Source organism: Vespa mandarinia, chromosome 18 (assembly GCF_050613455.1).
Source record: "Vespa mandarinia isolate Hongniang chromosome 18, ASM5061345v1, whole genome shotgun sequence".
In the NCBI taxonomy this organism is placed as follows: domain Eukaryota; kingdom Metazoa; phylum Arthropoda; class Insecta; order Hymenoptera; family Vespidae; genus Vespa; species Vespa mandarinia.
The window spans coordinates 1,782,501-1,805,000 of NC_140827.1; the positions used below are offsets into that span (position 1 = coordinate 1,782,501).

Here is a 22,500-nt window from a genome sequence, read left to right on the forward strand (position 1 = left end):
TTTAACTGTTTAACAGGAAACGCCAGCTGTGAAGTATCTACTTTCCTGTTCTGGCAGTTTCCGTTCAAAGTGCTTGCTTTCGAGACATTAACATGTGAGGTATAGTGTCTTTACGAATTAAGTAATGTACGGTTCTTTCCTTTCAGTTAGTGAACACCATTGCTTTCGTTTCCCTTCGAAGAAAGTAGTACCCCATTTTCTTTCCTCTTTCTATTCTCTCTCTCTCTCTCTCTCTCTCTCTCTCTCTCTCTTTATCTCTCTCTTTCTCTCTCTCTTTCTCTCTTTCTCTCTTTGTCTTTCTGCCCGTTGTTCGTTTCACTTTCTTTCTCTCTATCTTCGAACGAAATAAGAAATAAACGCGAATTAGAGGAAATTAATTTAATTTAATTTAATTTGATATCATTATCATTTCCGCAAATAATTACATTTAATAATTTTTTTTTTCTTTTTCGTATCCCTCGTGTAAAAGGGCCAATTAATTCCCTACGAAATTTTTCCTATGAGATTTAATGAAAAAAAAGAAAAAAAAAAAGGAAAAAAAAAAAAAGAAAAGGAAAAAAGAAAACAAAATTACAGACACAAATGATTTCGCAATAGAATTAATTGTAATAATTTATTAAATAATTTAGATTATAATTTACGACGACATTTTATTTCTATCGTAAGAAATACCATTGTGAATCGCCATCATGGATTTATATTATATATATATATTTATATATATATATATGTATATGTATGATCCGTACATATAGATTAGTATTAAACTTTACACATTATATTAATGTATAAACAAATTTATAGTGCATTAAATTAGACAAAGAAAATAACAAGTCGTATGTACATTAATAACAAAAACAAAAACAAAAATAATAACAACAACAACAACAAGAACAACAACAACAATAATAATAATAATAATAATAATAATAATAATAATAATAATAATAATAATAACGATAATTATAATAACAGACGATATGTACGTGCGCGCGTACGTGCTCTCTAAGTTATCATAGAAAGTTATCGACTAAAAACTTATCAGAGCAATAAAATTACGTACATATCGACCTGCGTATCTTAAATTAACCCCGTCTCGCCTAGGACGTCCCTCGACAAAAAAAAAGAAAGAAAGAAAGAAAGAAAGAAAGAAAGAAAGAAAAAAAAAAGTAAAAGAAAAAGAAAGGCAACAATCTTTGCAAAAGAAAAAGAACAATAAACACACACACAAACACACACACACAATATATATATTTATATAAAATATATAAAGTATCAATCTATCCGAGTATTATCGGCCATACAAAAGACATCAACTACGTGAACGGAGGAAAAAGAAAGAAAAAAAGAAAAAAAGAAAAGAATAAGAAGAACGATCTTATAAGAAACCCTCAGGGGGTGGTATGAGGGATGAGATGAAATAGAGTGGGGGGAGAGGATGGTGTAGACCGTTGACGGGGGTTGAAGAAATCTTTTTGGTAACGGTTCAGGGACAAGCCCGATGATTCTCGACACATTATCCAAAGCCACGAAATTCCCCGGTGGGCAGCGAATCTCCAATGTACCACAGTACCCACTCCTTCTTCCCCTTCAGACTACTAACACCAGACCACCCCATCCTTTTCCCCTCAAACCAACTACCCACCACCCACTCATCCGCCACACTTCTCTCTCTCTCTCTCTCTTTCTCTCTCTCTCTCTCTCTCTCCCTGTAATATTTCGAGAGTCCTAGGGCCACGAATCTACGTTAGCGCTAAGAGATTGCTCCCCCATACCTTTCTTCCTCCTCTTCCTCCTCTTCCTCTTCCGTTCCATTGTAATCATGGAAACAATCATTCTTCTCTCTCTCTCTCTCTCTCACTCTCTCTCTCTTTCTCTCTCTCTCTTGGTCGTTCTCGTTCTCGCTCTACCATTCGTTTTCACTCTCTATCTATCTATCTCTTTTTCTCTTTCTGTCTATCTATCTATATATATATATATATCTCTCTCTCTCTTTCTTTACCTTTTACATTTCTATCGCGTCGGGATAGGAAAAGCTCGACGATAGTCGACGACACCCGACGATGGCCGATGATGCCAAGGCTACCCTTTCGCTCGCCTTCATAGCAATCACCGATTTGTCTGAATAAGCCTCCGGCAAGTATATGCTCGTGCTTACCCCGGGGAAACACCACTCCGGCCAACTCAACTCTCTCCCTCTTCACCACCACCATCACCACCATCATACTCTCCCTACCTCCCGTCTTGCTCTCTCTTATCCTCTTTCTCCTCTTCCTCCTCCTCTTTCCTCAGTCTCCAATCCCAAAATCTCCCCTACCAATCACCTCTAACTTTCTCATCCTCCCTGAACTGAATCCATCCCTAACCTAGCTCATACCTTATATATCCCATACACTCACCTACCCACCCATCCGCCCATCTACCTACCTCTACCCACCCATCCACCCAACCGAGCAATCTGAAATCTGCCAAAGAGAGAGAAAGAGAAACTACCACCCCACAACCAGCATAACCGAAAATACTAACGTTCGTTGATTCTCGATGTGTGCTAGGATTGTGTGCAAAGAGATGCTGTAGGGAGATGTATGAGAGATAAAAATGAGGGTGGTTTGGGGGTGGTAGGTAGATTGGTTGGTTGGTTGGTTGAAAGACGACCATTCTCGTGACGTTTATCGTTGAAAACAGATTCGCGTCGATAAGCGCGACTATATGCTCTATATTAAAGAAAAAAACAAAAAAAAAAAAAAAAAAAAAAAAAATAAAAACAAATAAAAAAAAAATAAGGGATGGGCGATGTCTACATATCTACGAGCACTTTATGTCGAGCGTTTAACGAACTGCTATAAAGAGTGGCCCTCCATTGTTATTATTTCTTTCTTCATATTCCTTTCATATCTTTCGTTTACAATATGATCGACGGAGTCGTTTCTAATGTATATTTAATCGTGCCATCTCGTTGATAGGAACACTGTACGTGTTATTCTCGACTAAATAATCAGTATTATCCGTAGGATGATATTTTTCTTTTCTTTTTTCTTCTCTCTTTCTCTCTCTCTCTCTCTCTCTCTCTCTCTCTCTCTCTTTTTCTATCGCTCTCTTTTTCTTTTTAGCTTTTGTTTCGTTTTATCTACTTCTTTTCTCTTCGATAATGTTTGTATTATTTATTTGAAAAGTTTGATTTAATATTAGATAAAGCTAATCTTTTTGAATTGATATTGTATATACGATTTTATATTATGAATTTTTTATCATATATAATGTTTTTTTAGAGAAAAAAAAAAAAAAAAAAAAAGAAAAATAAAATAAAATAAATAAATAAATAAAGAAAAGATTTAATATGTATATGTATTAATTTCTAAAGAATGATTTTTCAGAGATATGCAGATTGTTAAAATAATTTTTTTCCATGATAAAATTTCTAATATTATTTCTAATTGTATATATATATATATATATATATATATATATATATATATATATACATATATATTTTAAATTAAATTAAATAATTTTATCACTAATTTTATAAACAATTAGAATATTTATATATATATATATAATATAAATATATAAATGTATAAATAAATATTCTAATATATAATAAATATATAAATAATTGCACTTACTTATATATATATAAGTATATATATAAATACGTAAGTGCAATTATTTATATGTAATCTGATAGTGATTTAAATAAAAAATAAGAAATATCATAATGTAACGTAAAGATGTAATAAATTAGAGTTATAATATTATTGGATAATTAATAATATATCGTTTATTTGTGATATTAAAGAATAACAAAATATCAAGATAATTCGAAATATATGATTAAAATTTTTAGAATTATAATATTATTGTATAAATATTATTAAATTATATAATATTATTAAATAATTATATCTAATTACTTAGAATCGTTCAATTAACTAATAAAAAAAAATATCCAATTTATTCGATATTTTATCGATCGTAAATATAATCCAAACATTTATCCATTGCAATATTATTGAATAATTAATAATATATAAGTATTATATTTATAATGATTCGAACAATTAACAAATGATATGAAATTTTGTTCGTAATCAAGTGTGATATAAATTTTTCAAAACGATAATATTATCAGTTAATTAATTATCTATTAAAATAACTCAAATAAATAAAATACTTCAATAAATAATTGAAAATATAACGAATTTATTTGAAAATAAATGATTTTTATTTCCTTTAATAATAACGATAAGAAAAAGAAAAAAAAAATAGAAAAAGAAATAAATAAATAAAAAACATGTAACCATTAATATCAAAATTGAGATCGGATGAATCGGAATTAGACTTCAGAATCAAACTTTGCGTGTTCGTAATCGAATTAAACGGTATCATATGAGGTGAAGGGCCGAGGGTTATAGGGTGGAATGGTATGGAGGGGAAGATGGTAGGATCTAATAATGTAGTATCATCGTAACATGAACGAGATAGTTAAAACTAACAGATAATTAGATTTCAGATAGATACGTCTCTTTACCCATCGAATGTGCTACGTTTCGTTTGGCTTTCGTGTTCGGCCAGTGTAGTAGGAGGCTATGGGGGCTTTTAATGGATCCGCTTTGCAAATAGTATTCCCTCCACCACTACCACCTCCACCATCTCCTCCTCCACCTTCTCCACCTCCTCCTCCTCCACCTCCTCCTCCTCCACTTCACTTTCGGCTGATCCGATCCTATCTATCGTGATGGAGCTACGAAGCGTCAACGTTTCAAATGTTCGCCGATGGCTTTTGCCACGAAGTGCCACGTGAAAATAAAAAAAAAAAAGAAAAAAAAAAAGAAAAAAAAAAATAATAAACGATCGTTTACCGAACAAATTTGAACCATCGACTGACTTCCTGATATTTCTTTTTTTTTTCTTTTTTTTTTCTCATTTTTCTTCTTTCCATTATTATTTCTTTTTTTTTCATAGCTCTCTTTTTAAAATCAGCTAATATTAATTGAATGTTTTATATCTAAATGAACGACGATTAATTATTCTTTTTCCTTTTTCTTCTATTATATTATAAAATCTAAATGCAATAATAATATTTAAATATATATATATATATATCTTTTTTTAATATAATATATATATATATATATTTTTTTTTTTATACATCATTATAAAATAATTAACGATTTATAATAACGATTCTGATTGGATTTCGAAAGATGAAGTAAGATGTTTTTACAAAAAAGAAAAAAAAAAAATTATAACATTTGAAAAAAAAAATTCAAATTTTATAAATATTTATAATTTATAATAAAAATTTAATTATTCAAATATTCTCATTTGATCCCAAAAGTATTTACTTTATAAATTTATATTTATATATATATATTTTTTTCTTTTTCTTTTCTTTTTTTTTTTTTTTTGAATTAATTTTAACAATATAATATATAAATTTGAAAGCTGAATTATATTCAATTCTAAAAGAAACTAGACATATTTAAAATCGTTAAACATTTCACTCTCAATCAAAAATTATTAACAATATTTCTACATTAAGTAATACTTTTAATTAAATCTTTTAAATTCGAGAAATATTTTTATTTAAATATTACATTGAATTTAATCTCCCGATACAAAAGGTACAATAGATGAAATTTACTTTATCTCTTTTTAATAAAACTTTCATTTTCATTACTTATGTTAATACTAATCAAAAAAAAAAAAAAGAAAAATATACATATATAAAATATATTTTTTACATTTTACTACAAGATAATTAACGATTTATAATAACGATCCTGATTGGATTTCGAAAAAGAAATGAAGTGAGATATGTTTTTGTAAAAAAAGAAGAAAAGGAAAAAAGGAAAAATAAGAAAGAAAAAAAAAAAAAGAAAAATAAATAAATAAATTATGCTCGACATTGTTAACATTACGTCAGATATACTCTAAATATGTCTTTCCATTTTATTTTTTTTAATTTTTTTGTCAGATTGAAAATAATTTTGATATACCAGTAGAAAAATCTTCGAATGCATTTGAAAAGCATTTCGTCGTGGTTGAAGAAAAAGATCAAAAGACCTTTGAAAAATATTTTTAATGGCTCCAGTCATCCCTTTTTCTATCTATAAGAACGACAGAAATAGAAGAGAAAAAAAAAATATATATATATATGTATATATATATATATATATATATATATATATATGGATATGGGGTATCCCAATATTGATGTGGTACAATCGAGAAGAGTATAAAAAAATAAGTCGAAAATATAAAACGTATTTTTTTTTTCATTCCATTACTTTTTCTCGTTTTTTCTTTTTTTCTTTCTTTTTTTTTTTTAACTTTGAATTATCCTCTAAATACATACGCACTTAACCGTGTATGTACATATATACATGATTGATATATATATATATATACAGCATATATACAGTTAATATCGTATTCAAATATTATTAATATCACATTTAATATCACCAATATACTTATCGATATATATCATTCTCTATCTTTCATTATTTTTTTAGAATGAACTTACAAATGAACATTTTTTTTTCTCTCATATAAACAAAATCATAAATTAAAAATCAAATTTTTTTTCTCTCTCTCTCTCTCTCTCTCTCTCTCTCTTATAAACATTTATTTTACATTTTCAAATATAATTTTTTTTTTCCACGTATAATAAATTATAATAAAATCAATTTCTTCTCGATCGTCGTACAATCAATACTAAGTACACCCTGTATAAATACTCTTTATCAATATATTACGTGTTATTATTTACATCTATCTTTCTTTCTCTTATCGTTTAAAATGTATTTACGAATGAATACTTTTCTTTATAAATTTAATTATTAAAATGATCAAAATACGTGATACAATTTCTATTTATATTTTTATGTATTTATTATAGAACAACAACTCTATCTCTATCTCTCTCTCTCTCTCTCTCTCCTTGTTTGTTACCATTATAACTCTCTAAATATATCTTCCTTTTCTTTTCTTTTTTTTTCCTCTTTCTACTCACGTTAGAATTCTACGATGATAAAATAACTATACGCGTACATATCATTAAATCCAAATATATTAATATAACAAAATATAATATACGTATAAATACGTATTAAGTGTATAAATATATAATATAAATAAATGAAGAAAAGGACAATAAGATTGAGGGATATGACACTTGAGAAGAGTTATGCGAGTTCACATAGGGAAGACAAATAGAAAGGATTCCCGTAGGATTCCCGATGAAATCTCGAAGGACTATTATATTCAAAGAGGGAAAGACGATCGACGAATAAAACGAGACACCAACCTGTCTCTAACCTCCCCGCCACAGCTTTGTCCCTATCCTTATAACTCCACCTTTACCTCTACCACCTCCTTCCCCCCTTCCCCCCTCCTCCTCCACCTCGACCTCTACCACCTCCTTCACCCCCTTTTCCTCCCCTCCTCCTCCTCCACCTCGACCTCCTCCTCCTCCTTTTGCTTCTCCTCTTCCTACACTCGTCTCAATGGTGGATGATATTCGATCTCAATCTCGTGAATCGGATAGCTTGACTATATCGAAATGGTTGTTCACCTTCTGGCCTTTCGATATTTCTCGAATCCTTCGTCGGCCATCGAAAATCGGGTAGAATCGTTCAGTGGAATTCGATGCTAACTGTTCGGGAGGATGGATGTCTTCTCGATTCAATGAACGAGGTTGGTTTAGAAGATAGGAGAGTATGAGGATGGGGATTGGGTGGGATTGGGGAGGGGGGCTTCAAGGGGTTAGGGTGGTGGGTGGATTGCGGTGGAAATGATAGTACGTGGGGAAGTCGAATGGATAAAGCATAGAAATTCGACGAACAAAAGCTGGTATTACTCGTGTTAACGCCTTTAGTCTCTATAGTTGTTTATTGATTGATATTAATATTATTTGCTTATGTATATAGATGATAGTAGTATATATATATATATATATATATATATATATATATATATATATATATGTATATATGGAATCAGTCGTGTTTATTCAATAAATCAGATAAATTATTTCGGTACGTTTCTAGTGATAATTGGATGCGAAGTATATATATGTATGTATGTACATATGTAGGTATGTATATGGATAATAATTTATTTTGTAAATAAATAAATAATGATTTCTTGTTTCTTTCTTTTTTTTTTTTCTTTTTTTTTTTCTTTTCTTTTTTCTTTTCAAAATCAGATAAATTATGGCTTATGGATAAAAAGTTATTCTAATTGTAAATGCATTAATTGTTTCTTAAACTTAGAAAGAGATTAATTTTTTATTGTATACTGTGTCAATTGAATTCAATGAAAAATGATTCATTTATTTATGTATGTATGTGTGTGTATGTATGTATGTATGCATGTATGTATGTACATATGTAAGTATGTATATGGATAATAATTTATTTTGTAAATAAATAAATAATGATTTCTTGTTTCTTTCTTTCTTTTCTTTTTTCTTTTCTTTTTTCTTTTCAAAATCAGATAAATTATGGCTTATGGATAAAACGTTATTCCAATTGTAAATGCATTAATTGTTTCTTAAACTTAGAAAGAGATTAATTTTTTATTGTATACTGTGTCGATTGAATTCAAAGAAAAATGATTCATTTATTTATGTATATATGTGTGTGTAAATATAATATATATATATATATATATATATATATATATATATGTATGTATATATTTAAATTAGAATTATATTATATTACAATCAATATGACTGAAATGCCATGATTTGATTAATTACAAATAATTATAAATAAATGAAGTCTGATTATAAATAAAGTCAAGATATTTTAGTTATATGCACAATTTCAGAAGCCCAAGCAATTGGATAAATTAATAAATTTTGATTTAATCGTACGAACATTTTCTAATTTATTTAATTAATAGTTTTTTTTTTTTTCTAAATTTTCTCCAACTGTACGAAAAGGGGAAGAACGATTAAAAGCTTATGCTTATTAGGACAAATTTTTTTTTCTTTTTTTTTTTTTTTTTTTTTTTTTTTTTTTAAATCAAATAATTAATTCAAACATAAAAATCGTATAAAATCGAAAAAGAAAAGAAATTTTATAAACCACAATCTGTTCACACTAATAGATCTCAACCATTAATTACTTTTTTTCTCGATTTCGATTTATTACAACAATTTCATTGCTATACATAGATATAGCGATTTATAATCTCAACTTCGTCGAAATGTATAATCGAAAATAATAAAACGTAAAAGAACTAATCTAGAATTTTTTATTCGATAATGAAATTATCTAAATAATTTGAGTAATGGAGCAGATAAAATCGATGAAAAATTTATCGTTAGAAATATTCGATGAAAATATTTTTGGTATTATCGACTAACCTAATTATTCTCTCCATATTTCGTTTTTTTTTTCTTTTTTTTTTTTTGTAAACTAAAATATGAAGCTTAAATTGCAACTCACATTCGCATCCACATTTAGACACATACACATACACATACATATACACATATACATACACATTGATATAATACCGATACTGTTTTTTCTTTCTTTCTTTCTCTTTTTTTTTTTTTTTTTTTTTTTTTTTTCTCTTCTTCTCTCACGAAGAGAAAAGTATAACAGAATCGAAGTAGCGAATATCGTAATATGGTATCTATATACATATATATATATATATATATATATATATATATATATATATACATATATATATAGATATATAGACGGTTCAGTTTGAAATGACACACCCTATATAGACGTAATAGAAATGATCTCGAATGTCCGTACATAAAACGGGTATTACTGGTACGTATCGCAACGGAAAGAGTTTCGTTGGAATGGCGATGCAACGAAATTCGTTGTCATCCAATTTCTATTCCGTTCGTGCGAGATATTCATCGTGAGTGCGTTAACAGTGGCGTACGTAAAATAAATCTAAAAAGGCCATCGCCGTATCCCCGCACATACACCTACTACCCACCCCCCTCTATACATAGCCCCATTTCATCCCTCCACCCCCATGCCACCCTTTACCACCACCACCACCACCACCACCATCACCATCATCATCCCCTTCCAACATTTCCCGTCGCTATACACTTCGCGAACGACGAGGACGAATATTTAAATGTGGGATCGATTCCAGCCTCAAAAAAGGGTTGCTGCTTGATGTTTATGTATGCGTAAAATCGTCTAGGAGGACGATCTCTATATATATATATGTACATAGATATGTGTGTGTGTGTGTGTGTATGTATGTATGTGTGTGTGTATAATGTGTAGTATATGTGTGTGTGTATAGTGCGTGCGTGAGTATATGTTTTAGCGTTTGGTCTGTTTTTTTTTTTTTTTTTTTTCGGTTTTCCTTTTTCCATTTTCTTTTACATTTTTTATTTTGTTTTTTTTTTGTTGAAATTTATATCGCTTTATGTATATTGTCGTAAAGTATATACGTGAATAAAAGGAGGACAGATAAATGTGTACGTTTGTGCGTATGGATGTGCGTGTGGATGTGTGTCCACACAAAAAGCACATGTACATGCGCACCCACACCACATTATGTGTTTCGTAGATTTTATGAAATAATTTGCAGCGACATAAAAATGATCTTAATTCAAGAACATTATATTATTGATAATTTTAATATTACGGTTGGGGTAGGAGGGGGGGGGTGGGTGAAGAGATTTAATTTGTTTATTTCGAAACAATTTTGTATACTTCAATAAAATTAATTTTATTTATGGAAAAAAAAAAGTAAAAAGGAAAAATAAAATAAAATAAATAAATAAAAAAAAAAAATTTATTCCTAAAATAAATATTTTTCAATTTTAATGAGATAATCGCGATAAGGCACAATTGATGGTACTTTTCTTTTTTTTTTTATTCTTTTCCTTTTTCCGACATGCGTGTGAGTTCTTTTTTTTTCCTTTTTTCCTTTTTTTTTTTCTTTTTTTTTTTTTATGTGTGTATTTGTAACTGGTAAATGGTTTCATGCTTTATCGTGATTGTTCGATAATAATCTAGACTTTTTAATGAAATTTGCGCGCGCGCACGCGCGCACACATGTGTATATACGTGTGCGCGTCTATGGTCGGTTATCGTGGTAATAAGATTTTCTTTTTCTTTTTTTTTTTTTTTCTTTTTCATTTTTTCTTTCTTTTTTTGAAGAGGTAATTCGTGGATTTAGAAATTAAGATAAATTTTTACTGAATTACCTGCCATGTTATTTGTATAATGACGTTTATTTCCTTCCTTTTTTCTCTTCCTCTCTCTCTCTCTCTTTCTCTCTTTCTCTCTTTACTTCTCTCTTTTTCCAGAAGGTAATTTGTATTTGAAAAATTAAGATAAACTTAACTGAACGTAATTTGTAACGTTTTAAGAATATCTACAGAAGGGAAATTTAACGGATCGAAAATTAAGATTAGAAAGAAAGTTTCGGAAAAGAACGGAAAAGCAAACGGGAGGAAGGGAGGGGAGGGGGGAGGGGGTTAGGAGTGGGAATTAATTTAAAAAAGTAAATCCAATAGAATTAATGAAGATAATATTAAACGAAATTAACGATATTATTGATATTATGAAGTATTAAATGAATTAATTTTATTAAGAAGATAAAAATATTAATGAATTGGTAAAAGCAATGTCTGTTGAGAGAGAAAAAAAAAAGAAGAAGAAGAAGAAGAAAGAAAAGACCAAAACTTTTTTTTAAATTAAAGATTAATAAAATCTGAATGATTAATAATTTTTAAACGAATTAAAAGAATTAAAGTAACAAAAATAAATATTCTAATAACTTAATAAACATCTCCTTTCGATCTTAACACACATACACACACACACACACACACACATACAGACAGACAGACAGAGACAGAAAGACAGACAGACTAACACATGCAATAATATAATATTGCAGAGTAATCCGTGTAGAGACATTTACAATACGGAGATCTCAACAATATCACGAAATTCATTCTTCCCAAAATAGCGACAAAATCGTCGACACATCTGCGACATCACCATCCCTCAGATTCATCCTATCTCCTTCCTTTTCCAACGAACGACGTCACGTTTAATAATAATCGAAATAATCTAAGCAAAGACTAGGAAATTACATTTCCATCGGCAACCGTCCATGAGGATAATTTCGTTAGAAGCTACGGACGAAGGTTTATTATCTCTCTCTCTCTCTCTCTCTCTCTCTCTCTCTCCCTTCTTCCTCCTCTATCTATCTATCTCTCTCTCTCCCTCCTTCCTCCTCTATCTCTCTCTCTCTTTCTCTCTCTCTTGTAATCAAGAATCAGCTGAAGGAAGTGAGAGACATATATACATATAGAAAGAGCTAGAATGAGAGAGAAAGAGAAAGAGAAAGAGAAAGAGAAAGAGAAAGAGAAAGAGAAAGAGAGAGAGAGAGAGAGAGAGACAGGTACAGACAGATAGAAGTAAGAGAGACAGAGAGAGAGAGAGAGATAAATAGACAGAGATAGAATAAGAGAGAAAGAGAGGTATATAGGTAAATAGACAAAGACAGACAAAGACAGAGTGAGAAAGAGAGAGAGAGAGAGAAAGAGGGAGAGAGGGAGAGAGAGAGAGAGAGAGAGAAAGAGGGAGAGAGAGAGAGAGAGAAAGAGGGAGAGAGGGAGAGAGAGAAAGAGGGAGAGAGGGAGAGAGAGAGATAACTCGTTCTGGACGTTTTTCAATTTCGTCGCTGTCAATCGGATTGATTCGATGGAAGTACAAGCACAACGTTAGAGGTAAATTGAAATAAAGGGAAAAATAGGGAACGATTCGACTTTTAGTATCGATTGATCGGTCGTTTAGCCAACTCCAAACTTCCACGTTATGTTCGTTCACGTTCGTACGTACGTACGTACGTACGTTCGTTTGAATTCGAACGGGCAAACGCGAAATGACAGTTTTAATATCCTCCGAGGATAAACATTTATACGTGCCACCAGCAGGTGGTTGCGGCCAATCGAATGTATGCATAAGCGTTGAAAACAAATCGTGTTATTCCAGTTTAATTGCCTTTACGTGCTATTTATCAACCGTTCTTTATACCTTTACATTAGTTTTAGGATATGTTTTTGTACGAGGCCGCCCCCTCACCCCCCCCCCAACCACCACTATTACCTATCCAGCAGCAAACTTATCAAACCATTGGACCATCCAATCAAATTTTTTTTTTTCTTCTTCTTTCTTCCTCTAATTTTTTTTTCTCTCTTTCCCTTTTTTTTTTTTTTCTTAGTCTTCTTTCTTTTTTCTTCTTTTTTTTTTTTAGTACTATTATTTCGTTTCTTCTCTCTCTCTCTCTCTCTCTCTCTCTCTCTCTCTCTCTCTGCCCTTCTACATTTTTATCGTCGTTCATTTGAATTCTTACAGAGAGAGGGGGAAAAGGGAGAGATAGATAGATAGATAGATAGATAGATAGAGAGAGAGAGAGAGAGAGAGAGAGAGAGAGAGAGAGAAAGAAAGAGAGAGAGAGAGAGGGAGGAGATGAATGTTTGAATCGAAGGAAGGATATATAACGTTTTGTTTGTATTTTATTTTATGTTTGTAATTTAATTAAATTACATTCGTTGAAAGTTTAATCGTTATTCGAAATCGGTTGTATATGTATTGAAATGTTTTGTATGTCAATCTATATACATACACATATAAATATACATTATACACGTAAATACATACGTAATATATATATATATATAATTATCTATAATCAAATCGTATAATATAATTATCAGATTATTATTATTATTATTATTATTATTATTATTATTATTATTATTATTATTATTATTATTATTATTATTATTAATATTATTATTAATATTATTATTAATATTATTATTATTATTATTATTATTATTATTATTATTATTATTATTATTCTTATTATTATTATTAATTTTATTATTAGAGAGATTATATATATATCATATATATATATATCATATATATGTATATAATCTCTTTAATAACAATTATTAATAATTCTATAATAAACGTGATTACGATTTGATATAATATTCAATATTATTATCCTAACATTAATTCAAAATTTTTCCCTTGATCAAATATATTAAGGAAAAAAAAGAAAAAAAAAAAAAAGAGAAAAAAAAAAGAAAAAAAAATGAGACAAAAGAATAAACGAACGAACGAACGAACGAACGAACGAACGAACGAACGAACGAACGAACGAACGAACGAACGAACGTTTCACTTTATAAGCGAGCGGAAGTAAACGACGAGGGTAACACGCCGGAAAGGAAAGTTTACGAGGAGTGAGAGAAGAAACGCGGTACTGTTGGCAGCACTGAAAGAGAGAGAGAAGAAGAAAGAGAAAGAAAGACAGAAAGAGAGAGACAAAGAGAGAGAGAGATATATAGAGAGAGAGAGAGAGAGACATGGAGAGAGAGAGAGAGACAGGGAGAGAGAGACAGGGAGAGAGAAAGAGAGAGAGAGAGAGAGACAGGGAGAGAGAGAGAGAGGGAGAAAGAGAGAGACTAGTGGCCGGGGTACGGTGATTTCCGAGTTACGGAGAAAAATTTCCATTGTAAAAGTCTACAAGCCCGCGAAGAACAAACTGAATAGCGCGAGAACGCGTTTCGTGGTATTGTCCGAGCATAAAAGCTGTGCGCGAAGCGCTTTGCTCTTAAATGCGACAGAATGAGACTCGACGAAGCCGTTTTAAGTCCACTTGGATATCGTGATTACCATTAGAAAGAGACAAAGAGAGAGGCTGAGAGAGAGAGAGAGAGAGAAAGAGAGAGAGAGAGAGAGAGAGAGAGAGAGGGAGAGAGAGGGGGAGGGAGAGAGAAATTTTCATATTGAATGTATCTCAAATATTTATATATTATGTAATGCCTTTTATGTACGTATCCTTGTGAAAAAGTATAACGTACAGTTTATTATTTTTACGTCTTCTTTTCTTTTTTCTTTCGTTTCCCTTGTTTTTTTTTGTTTCTTTTCTCTCTCTCTCTCTCTCTCTCTCTCTCTCTCTCTCTCCTTTTTTTTTCTTTTCTTTCTTTTTTTTTTTGTGAAAGAAATCTAAATATTCGAATACAAATATTTGCGCGTTACGTTAGGAGGATTAAAGGATTTAAAGTATTTTAAATCGCTCTTTTTTTTTTCCTTTTTTTTTTTTTTCATTTGAAATACTTGAACAAAAAGTAAATAAAAAAAAATTAATAAATATCATGTATATATATATATATATATATATTTATATATATGTTTATTGTTCAATTTTTTATTTCAACAATATATATATATGAACAATATATGTCATATATAAGACGTTTGAGACAAGTGAGATAGGTTTATTAATTTTGAAAATGAAATGAACTCTACTTTCTTTATATTCCTTTTTTCTTTTTTTCTTTTTTCTTTTTTCTTTTTTCATTCCGGTAACTTTAACCTCGACGTTATAGTTTCGTTGAAAATCTCAACGGCCTCATTTATCCCGTTTCTCTTCACTTTTCCCATCGCGATTGTATTTATTTCGAAATTTCCTCGAAGATCTGGATTTTATTTACCGGGAATTGTGTTTGGAAAAGTTATCAAGTTTTCTTTCGGAACGATAAAAACTCGTCGAGGTAAAAGATCAGACGAGTTTGTCTGGCGAAAGCAAATCTTTGTTCGTTAAAAATATTTTCGACGAGGATATCTTCCACTCTATTTCTCTCTCTCTCTCTCTCTCTCTCTCTCTCTCTCTCTATCTTTTTTCTTTTTTTTTTTTCTTTTTTTTTTTCTTTTTTTTAAAAGAAGAAGAACAAAATGGAAGAAAACGAATTGAATTAATTATAAGAAAGAATACGATTAATTCGATGGTGTGTATCTATGTCTCTTCTTTAATTCTCGTTTGCTCGTTAAACATTTTTTTTTTTTTTTTTTGATTCAATCAAAAAACACAAATATCCGTTATATTTTTGTTATCATAATAAAAGTAAAACGAACGAGTTAAAAAAAAGAAAAAAATAAGAAAATTTTTATTACTACGAGCTTTTCTTTTTCTTCTTTTTTTTTTCTTTTTTTTTTTTTTAAGTGATAACAAAGAACACGAAACGATAATAAAAATGTCTTAGCGCGTGAGAAGTATCGAATAAAACAAAAAAAAGAAATTTTTTCAATAATCATTTCTCAAGTGATAAAATCAATCGTTAACGATATCATTTTTATTTCTAGTTAATATTAGAAACGATTATTTCTTTTGTTTTTCTTTTTTTTCCTTTGGTCTCTCTCTTTTTTTCAAAAAAAAAAAAAAAAAAAAAAAAAAAAAAAAAAAAAATAATAATAAACTTTTAACACAAAAATCATGCACAAAAAAGTTAACACATAAAGACTACTCGATTTTCCCCTTCTCTTATTCATTTTACTTTTATAATTATCGAATAATAGCCAACAAAAAAGGGAAAGAGAGAGAGAGAGAGAGAGAGAGAGAGAAAGAGAGAGAAGGGATTAAAAGAGAAAATAAGTTTCTTAACAATAATTGGCAAAGCATGAAAATGGTTGGAAAATGTACGCCGGCCGAAATGGCGGTAGTATAAAAAAGGGGGATGGGCAGTGACATCTGCCACATTCAACCCCCGCGAGCCAACGTAAAAGCGACCCATTTATTTTCCTTTCGCGGCGGCCCAGCTCGAATTTCAAATTCTCTTATCACGGCCTGACCCGTTTCGCTTGGTCTACATCGTCCTCGCTTTTAATTAAAATCCAGGACTTGGATCTCCTTCGAGGATCTTTTTTTTCTCCTTCCTTCTCTCTTTCTCCCTTCTTTCTTCATCTCTAACCATCACCACCACCTACCCTCTCTCATCTTCATCCCCATATCCACCCTTCTTATACACATCCTCATTCTCAATCCTACATCTAACCCACCCATACTCTCACTATATTCATATCCACCCTCTAACTCTTACCACCCACACTTACCACCCACCCTCTTCTTTCATTTACTAAAAAATCTGATTGGATCGTTCGTTAAGACTTACCTTGTAATTACCCAACTTCCGGATTGTGCAGGATAGAATAGCCTCTTTGCCGATAGCTGCGGTCACGTTACCGATCGCTTCTGAAAAATTTGGGGCATCTAGAAAATAAAAAATTAAAAAAAGAAAGAAAAAGGAAAGATGAGACAATTTGTTATATTAATATATTTTTCGATTGTTAAAATTTGTCATTTTTATTTGAATGATTTATTTGTTGAATGACTTATCGAATCTCTTTAATGGACTCTCTTTTGAAATTTCAATGTAAGATTTTGATAGATGAGATAAGTTAAGTGTACGTAATCTGATAAACATGTTTTGATATTTATAAATATATATTTGTAAGATAATAAATTATTTTTTTAACTATGTATATATGTATATATTAATCGTTTATTATTTCATTGATCTATTATTTAATTATATATACATATTATGTATATATATATATATATATATATATATATATATATATATAATATAATTGATATGTATATATACTTGTAAGATAATAAATTATTTATTAAATTATGTATATATGTATATATTAATCGTTTATTATTTTATTGATCTATTATTTAGTTATATATATATATATAATTAATATATAATATAATTATAATATATAATACATAATATATATAATATAATTGATATGTGTATATATTTGTAAGATAAGAAATTATTTATTAAACTATGTAAATATGTATATATTAATTGTTTATTGTTTTATTGATCTATTATTATATATATATTATAACAATATTATATATATATATGTATGTATATGTATATAATTAAATGATATTAATAGTTATATAAATGTGAATTGAAATAATATTTTATATTGAAAAAGAATTAAAATTATAATTTAATTTTATATAATGATAATATTTATAAGAATGATATTTTTCTCTGTATTATTATTATTATAATATTAAAACAATATAATAAAATTATAATAAACAATGTGTAAGTATAACATAAAATGAAATATTAAAATTATGAAAATAAAAGATAAATAAATAAATAAACAAATTATCAATCATATATTTATATCTCACGATAGATTTTATTATGAAGGAAAAATAAATAAATTAAAGAGAAGAAAACAAAATTGTTTTTTTTTTCTTTTTTTTTTTTTTTTCGAATAACATATAAAAATATTAAGACACATTAGATAAATAAAACGAAATAAATTATTATCACATTTTCATTTTTATATTTCGTAAGAGTTTGATTAAAAAAAAAAAAAAAAAAAAGAAACAAAAAAACAAATAAATAAATAAATAACTGAATAAATAAATGAATAAATAAATAAATAAAAAAATGAATAAATAAATGAATAAATAAATAAATAAATAAATAAATAAATAAATAAATAAATAAATAAATAGACGTAGAAATAAAAAGAAGTAAACAACGTCCTGTCGATTATCGTTCCAGTTAAAAATATCTTTCTTTTCTTTTTCCTTTCCTTTCTGTTTTTTTTTTTTTTTTTTTCTCTTTTCTTTTGCTCCTATTCTAAAGATGTTATTGTTGTTACTCATTGAGAAATATCCTTTGGTAGATCTTTACAAGCTAACGTTAGAACTAACGATGACTTCCCAGCGCATTACGATGTTGATTTTCGAGCTTTCGCGAACACGGTAGATCTCGTTTGCATTTCTATGGTGAGATTACAGCGTGAATTCAGTAGTATAAATCAACATCGATCGGTGTGTACAGTAGTATCGTGTCTTCGTGTTCGTATTCCCCTCGACTATCTGTCTATGAGCTCGTTAGGAGAGATCGTTGAAATTATCTAGGCTCTTACTTATCAATAGAATAGTATTATAGTAGGATAAATGAAAGTAGGATCAATTCTAACTTCGAATACGTTGTTTGACAAATTCATTGAAAATATTTCTTTTCAATTCTTTTTCTTTTTATATTTTCGTTTTTCTTTCTTCTTTCTTCTTTTTTTTTTCTTTTTTTTTTTTTTTCTTTCTTTTTTTTCCTTCTGCGATTTCAAAAAGTTAACGAATGTTTAATCCATTCCTTTTCTATTTTCTTTTTCTTTCTTTGTGTCTGTGTGTGTGTGTGTATGTGTGTTTTTTTATTTCTTTTTCTTTTTTCTTTTTTTCTTTCTTTCTTATATTTCTTTTTGTTAAAAGTTCCTCGAGAACTCTTCACGAAGATGCAATTTTAAATCTGATTGAATTGCTTGTAATTTTATTTGGATTTAAATGACAATCTGATTAGATCGTGAATTAATTGTATAATTTTAAGAAAATATTTATTTTTAATCATTACGTTCCGATATATTGATTTTATATAACGATATATTTTACGTTTCGATAGATAAGGAAATTTCTCGGTATGATTTAGAAGTAATTTTAGATCTAACATTCTCTAGATCATGATTTCAATGATAATTTAAATTAATCGGATTATAATAGAGGGTATAATATTAATCTATGTTAAATTAAATAAATTAAAACTCTATATAAAATAATATAGATTTAATATTACAGAATATAATATATTAGTAAATATATATATATATATATGTACATATATATATATAATTATATAAATAATAATAATAATAATAATAATAAATATAATAATAAATATTTTAATATATTTATATATAAGTAATAGTAAATAATAAAATTAATATAATTATGGGCAGTGTACAAGTACAATAATAATAATGATAATAATAATAATAATGATAATAATAATAATAATAATAATAATAATAATAATAATAATAATAAATATTTTAATAATATAAATAGATAATAATAAATATAATAATAATATTAATAAAAAATATATTTATATAAACAATAATAAATAATAATGTTAATAAATTAATATGAGTAGTGCATAATAATAATAATAATAATAATAATAATAATAATAAATATTTTAATAATAATATAAATAAACAATAATAAATAATAATACTAATATTAATATGGGTAGTGTATAATAATAACAATAATAATAATAATAATAACAATAAATATAATAATAATATAAATAATAATAAATAATAAATAATATAAATATTATTATTATTATAATTATTATTATCATTATCATTACCATTATCATTATCATCATCATCATCATCATCATCATTATTACATCTTATTATCTCTTGTGAACTGATTAATGTTCCACGTCTAATTTTAATCTTACATGGATATATCATCTCAATGTATACTTCTCTCTCTCTCTTTCTCTCCCTCTCTCTCCCGCCTTCTCTCTCTTTCCACCGGAAGCTTCGAAAATCCATCAAGAGCGAGTCATTTAGTTCTCGCTTTTCCAAGGGGACCATATTTCGACGCCAGCTACGTATCGGCTTCATCCATTAATGCCGGTGTAGTAGCTTCACGGTTGATAGGAAATCGAAGTTACGCATCGTTTGCGGGAAGCCTCGATATTATATGTGTCATGCTGGTATTAAGTAATCGATGTCATTGTACAAACCTCCTCCCATCGTTCCCTCCTCCACTCAATCCCAAACCCGACCCGAACCAACCTACAACCTCAACGCCCATACTCTTTCTTTTTCTACGTGCATTTGAAATATTCGGGGAGTAAAATATATTTTGTATTTCTTACTTTTTCTTTTTTCACTCTTTTTTTTTCTTTTTTTTTGTTCTCTTTCATTTATCTCTTTTTTTGTTTTATTTTGTTTTTTATTACTGCCTTTACTCTCTTTTCGTCCAATCCTTTCCATCCTACACTCCTTCAATCGCAAACAACGCTCGCGCCCAACTAGTCTTCCTAAATCTTCACTTTATATTATATATATATATATATATAATTACTTTTGTATATTTAATAAATATAAAGAAATTGTCGTGATGCTTAATATTAAAATTTAATCTTAGAATATGAATATTTATGAATTAATTAAAAAATTTATAATTATTAATTTTAATCATTAAATATAATAATTTTTCTATACTTCTTTTTTTTTTTATTTAGATATGAACTTATCCAAAGTTTCCTTAAGACGTGTGTAAATGTATTTGCACGTATGTGTGTATGTGTATAATAGATATATATATATATATATATATATATATATATATATATATATATATATTTTGTTTTCTATCGCTTCACCAATACAGAGGAGGTATTAAATTGATCCTTAGTTTATAATCAACCTATATACCTGATCATTAGTCATAAGCTTACGTCATCGTATTCAGAAACGTATGATGATTTATAATTGTTTATGGTTAATACATAGAAAAATTTCACTATCACCAGTCATCTGTTTATGATGTCTTAACAATAATAAGAATAAAATATGAAAGATAAGGAAATGATACTAATAATGATAATTATAATTATATTATAATAATAATAATAATAATAATAATAATAATAATAATAATAATAAAAATAATAATTCGAATAAAAATAATAAAATAATAATTTTATTACTATTACTACTACTATTACTATTACTAATAATAATAATAATAATAATAATAATAATAATAATAATAATAATAATAATAATAATAATAATAATAATAATAATAATAATAATAATAATAATAATAATAATAATAATAATAATAATAATAATAATAATAATAATAATAATAATAATAATTCGAATAATAATAATAAAATAATAATTTTACTACTATTACTATTACTACTACTACTACAACTACTACTACTATTACTATTACTACTATTACTATTACTACTATTACTACTATTACATCTGCTGCTACTATTACTATTACTACTATTACTACTATTACTACTACTACTACTACTACTACTACTACTACTACTACTACTACTACTACTACTAATAATAATAATAATAATAATAATAATAATAATAATAATAATAATAATAATAATAATAATAAAATAATAATAAAGATTGCATGATAATTGTGATTATCAAAATACTATGATTATCTCAGTATCAATGTTGTGATTAATATAATACTAACACTAATAATAATAATAAAAATAATAATTCAAAAAATAATAATAAAATAATAATTTTACTACTACTACTATTACTACTATTACTACTACTACTACTGCTGCTGCTGCTAATAATAATAAATAATATTAAAAATTGTGATAATAAAATAATAATAAAATAATAATAATAATAAAATAACAATAATGATAATAATAATAATAATAATATTAGATAATTGTGATTGTTATTAATTAGATAATGTTTAAATGAAATACTTTAGTATTAATTGTGATTAGTAATAAATATTTCTAATACTTCATCCGTTAATTACACATTATGACATTTGAAAATTTTTTAAATTCATTAAATAAAAATTTTCAGATTATTTATTATAATTCTGTCATTCATTTATTATACTTCTAATGATCAATTTGAAAAATTAATCGTAATATGTTGAAATACAATTAGCAATAAAATTTCTAAATCTTCATGTTTCAATTTCCTATCATATTATTTGTCCACTTATTATTTTTGATAA

At 27.6% G+C, this 22,500-nt stretch overlaps 1 protein-coding gene across 1 annotated transcript in view; it reads right to left on the minus strand.

The window, feature by feature from the left end:
• The window catches only part of LOC118445241 (lachesin), a 91,511-nt gene that overhangs the window by 26,049 nt on the left and 42,962 nt on the right, over positions 1-22,500 (minus strand). The window contains exon 3 of the mRNA XM_035874396.2: positions 16,997-17,094. Within this exon, the coding sequence (XP_035730289.1) occupies positions 16,997-17,094 (98 nt within the window). The remainder of the gene's footprint in view (positions 1-16,996; positions 17,095-22,500) is intronic.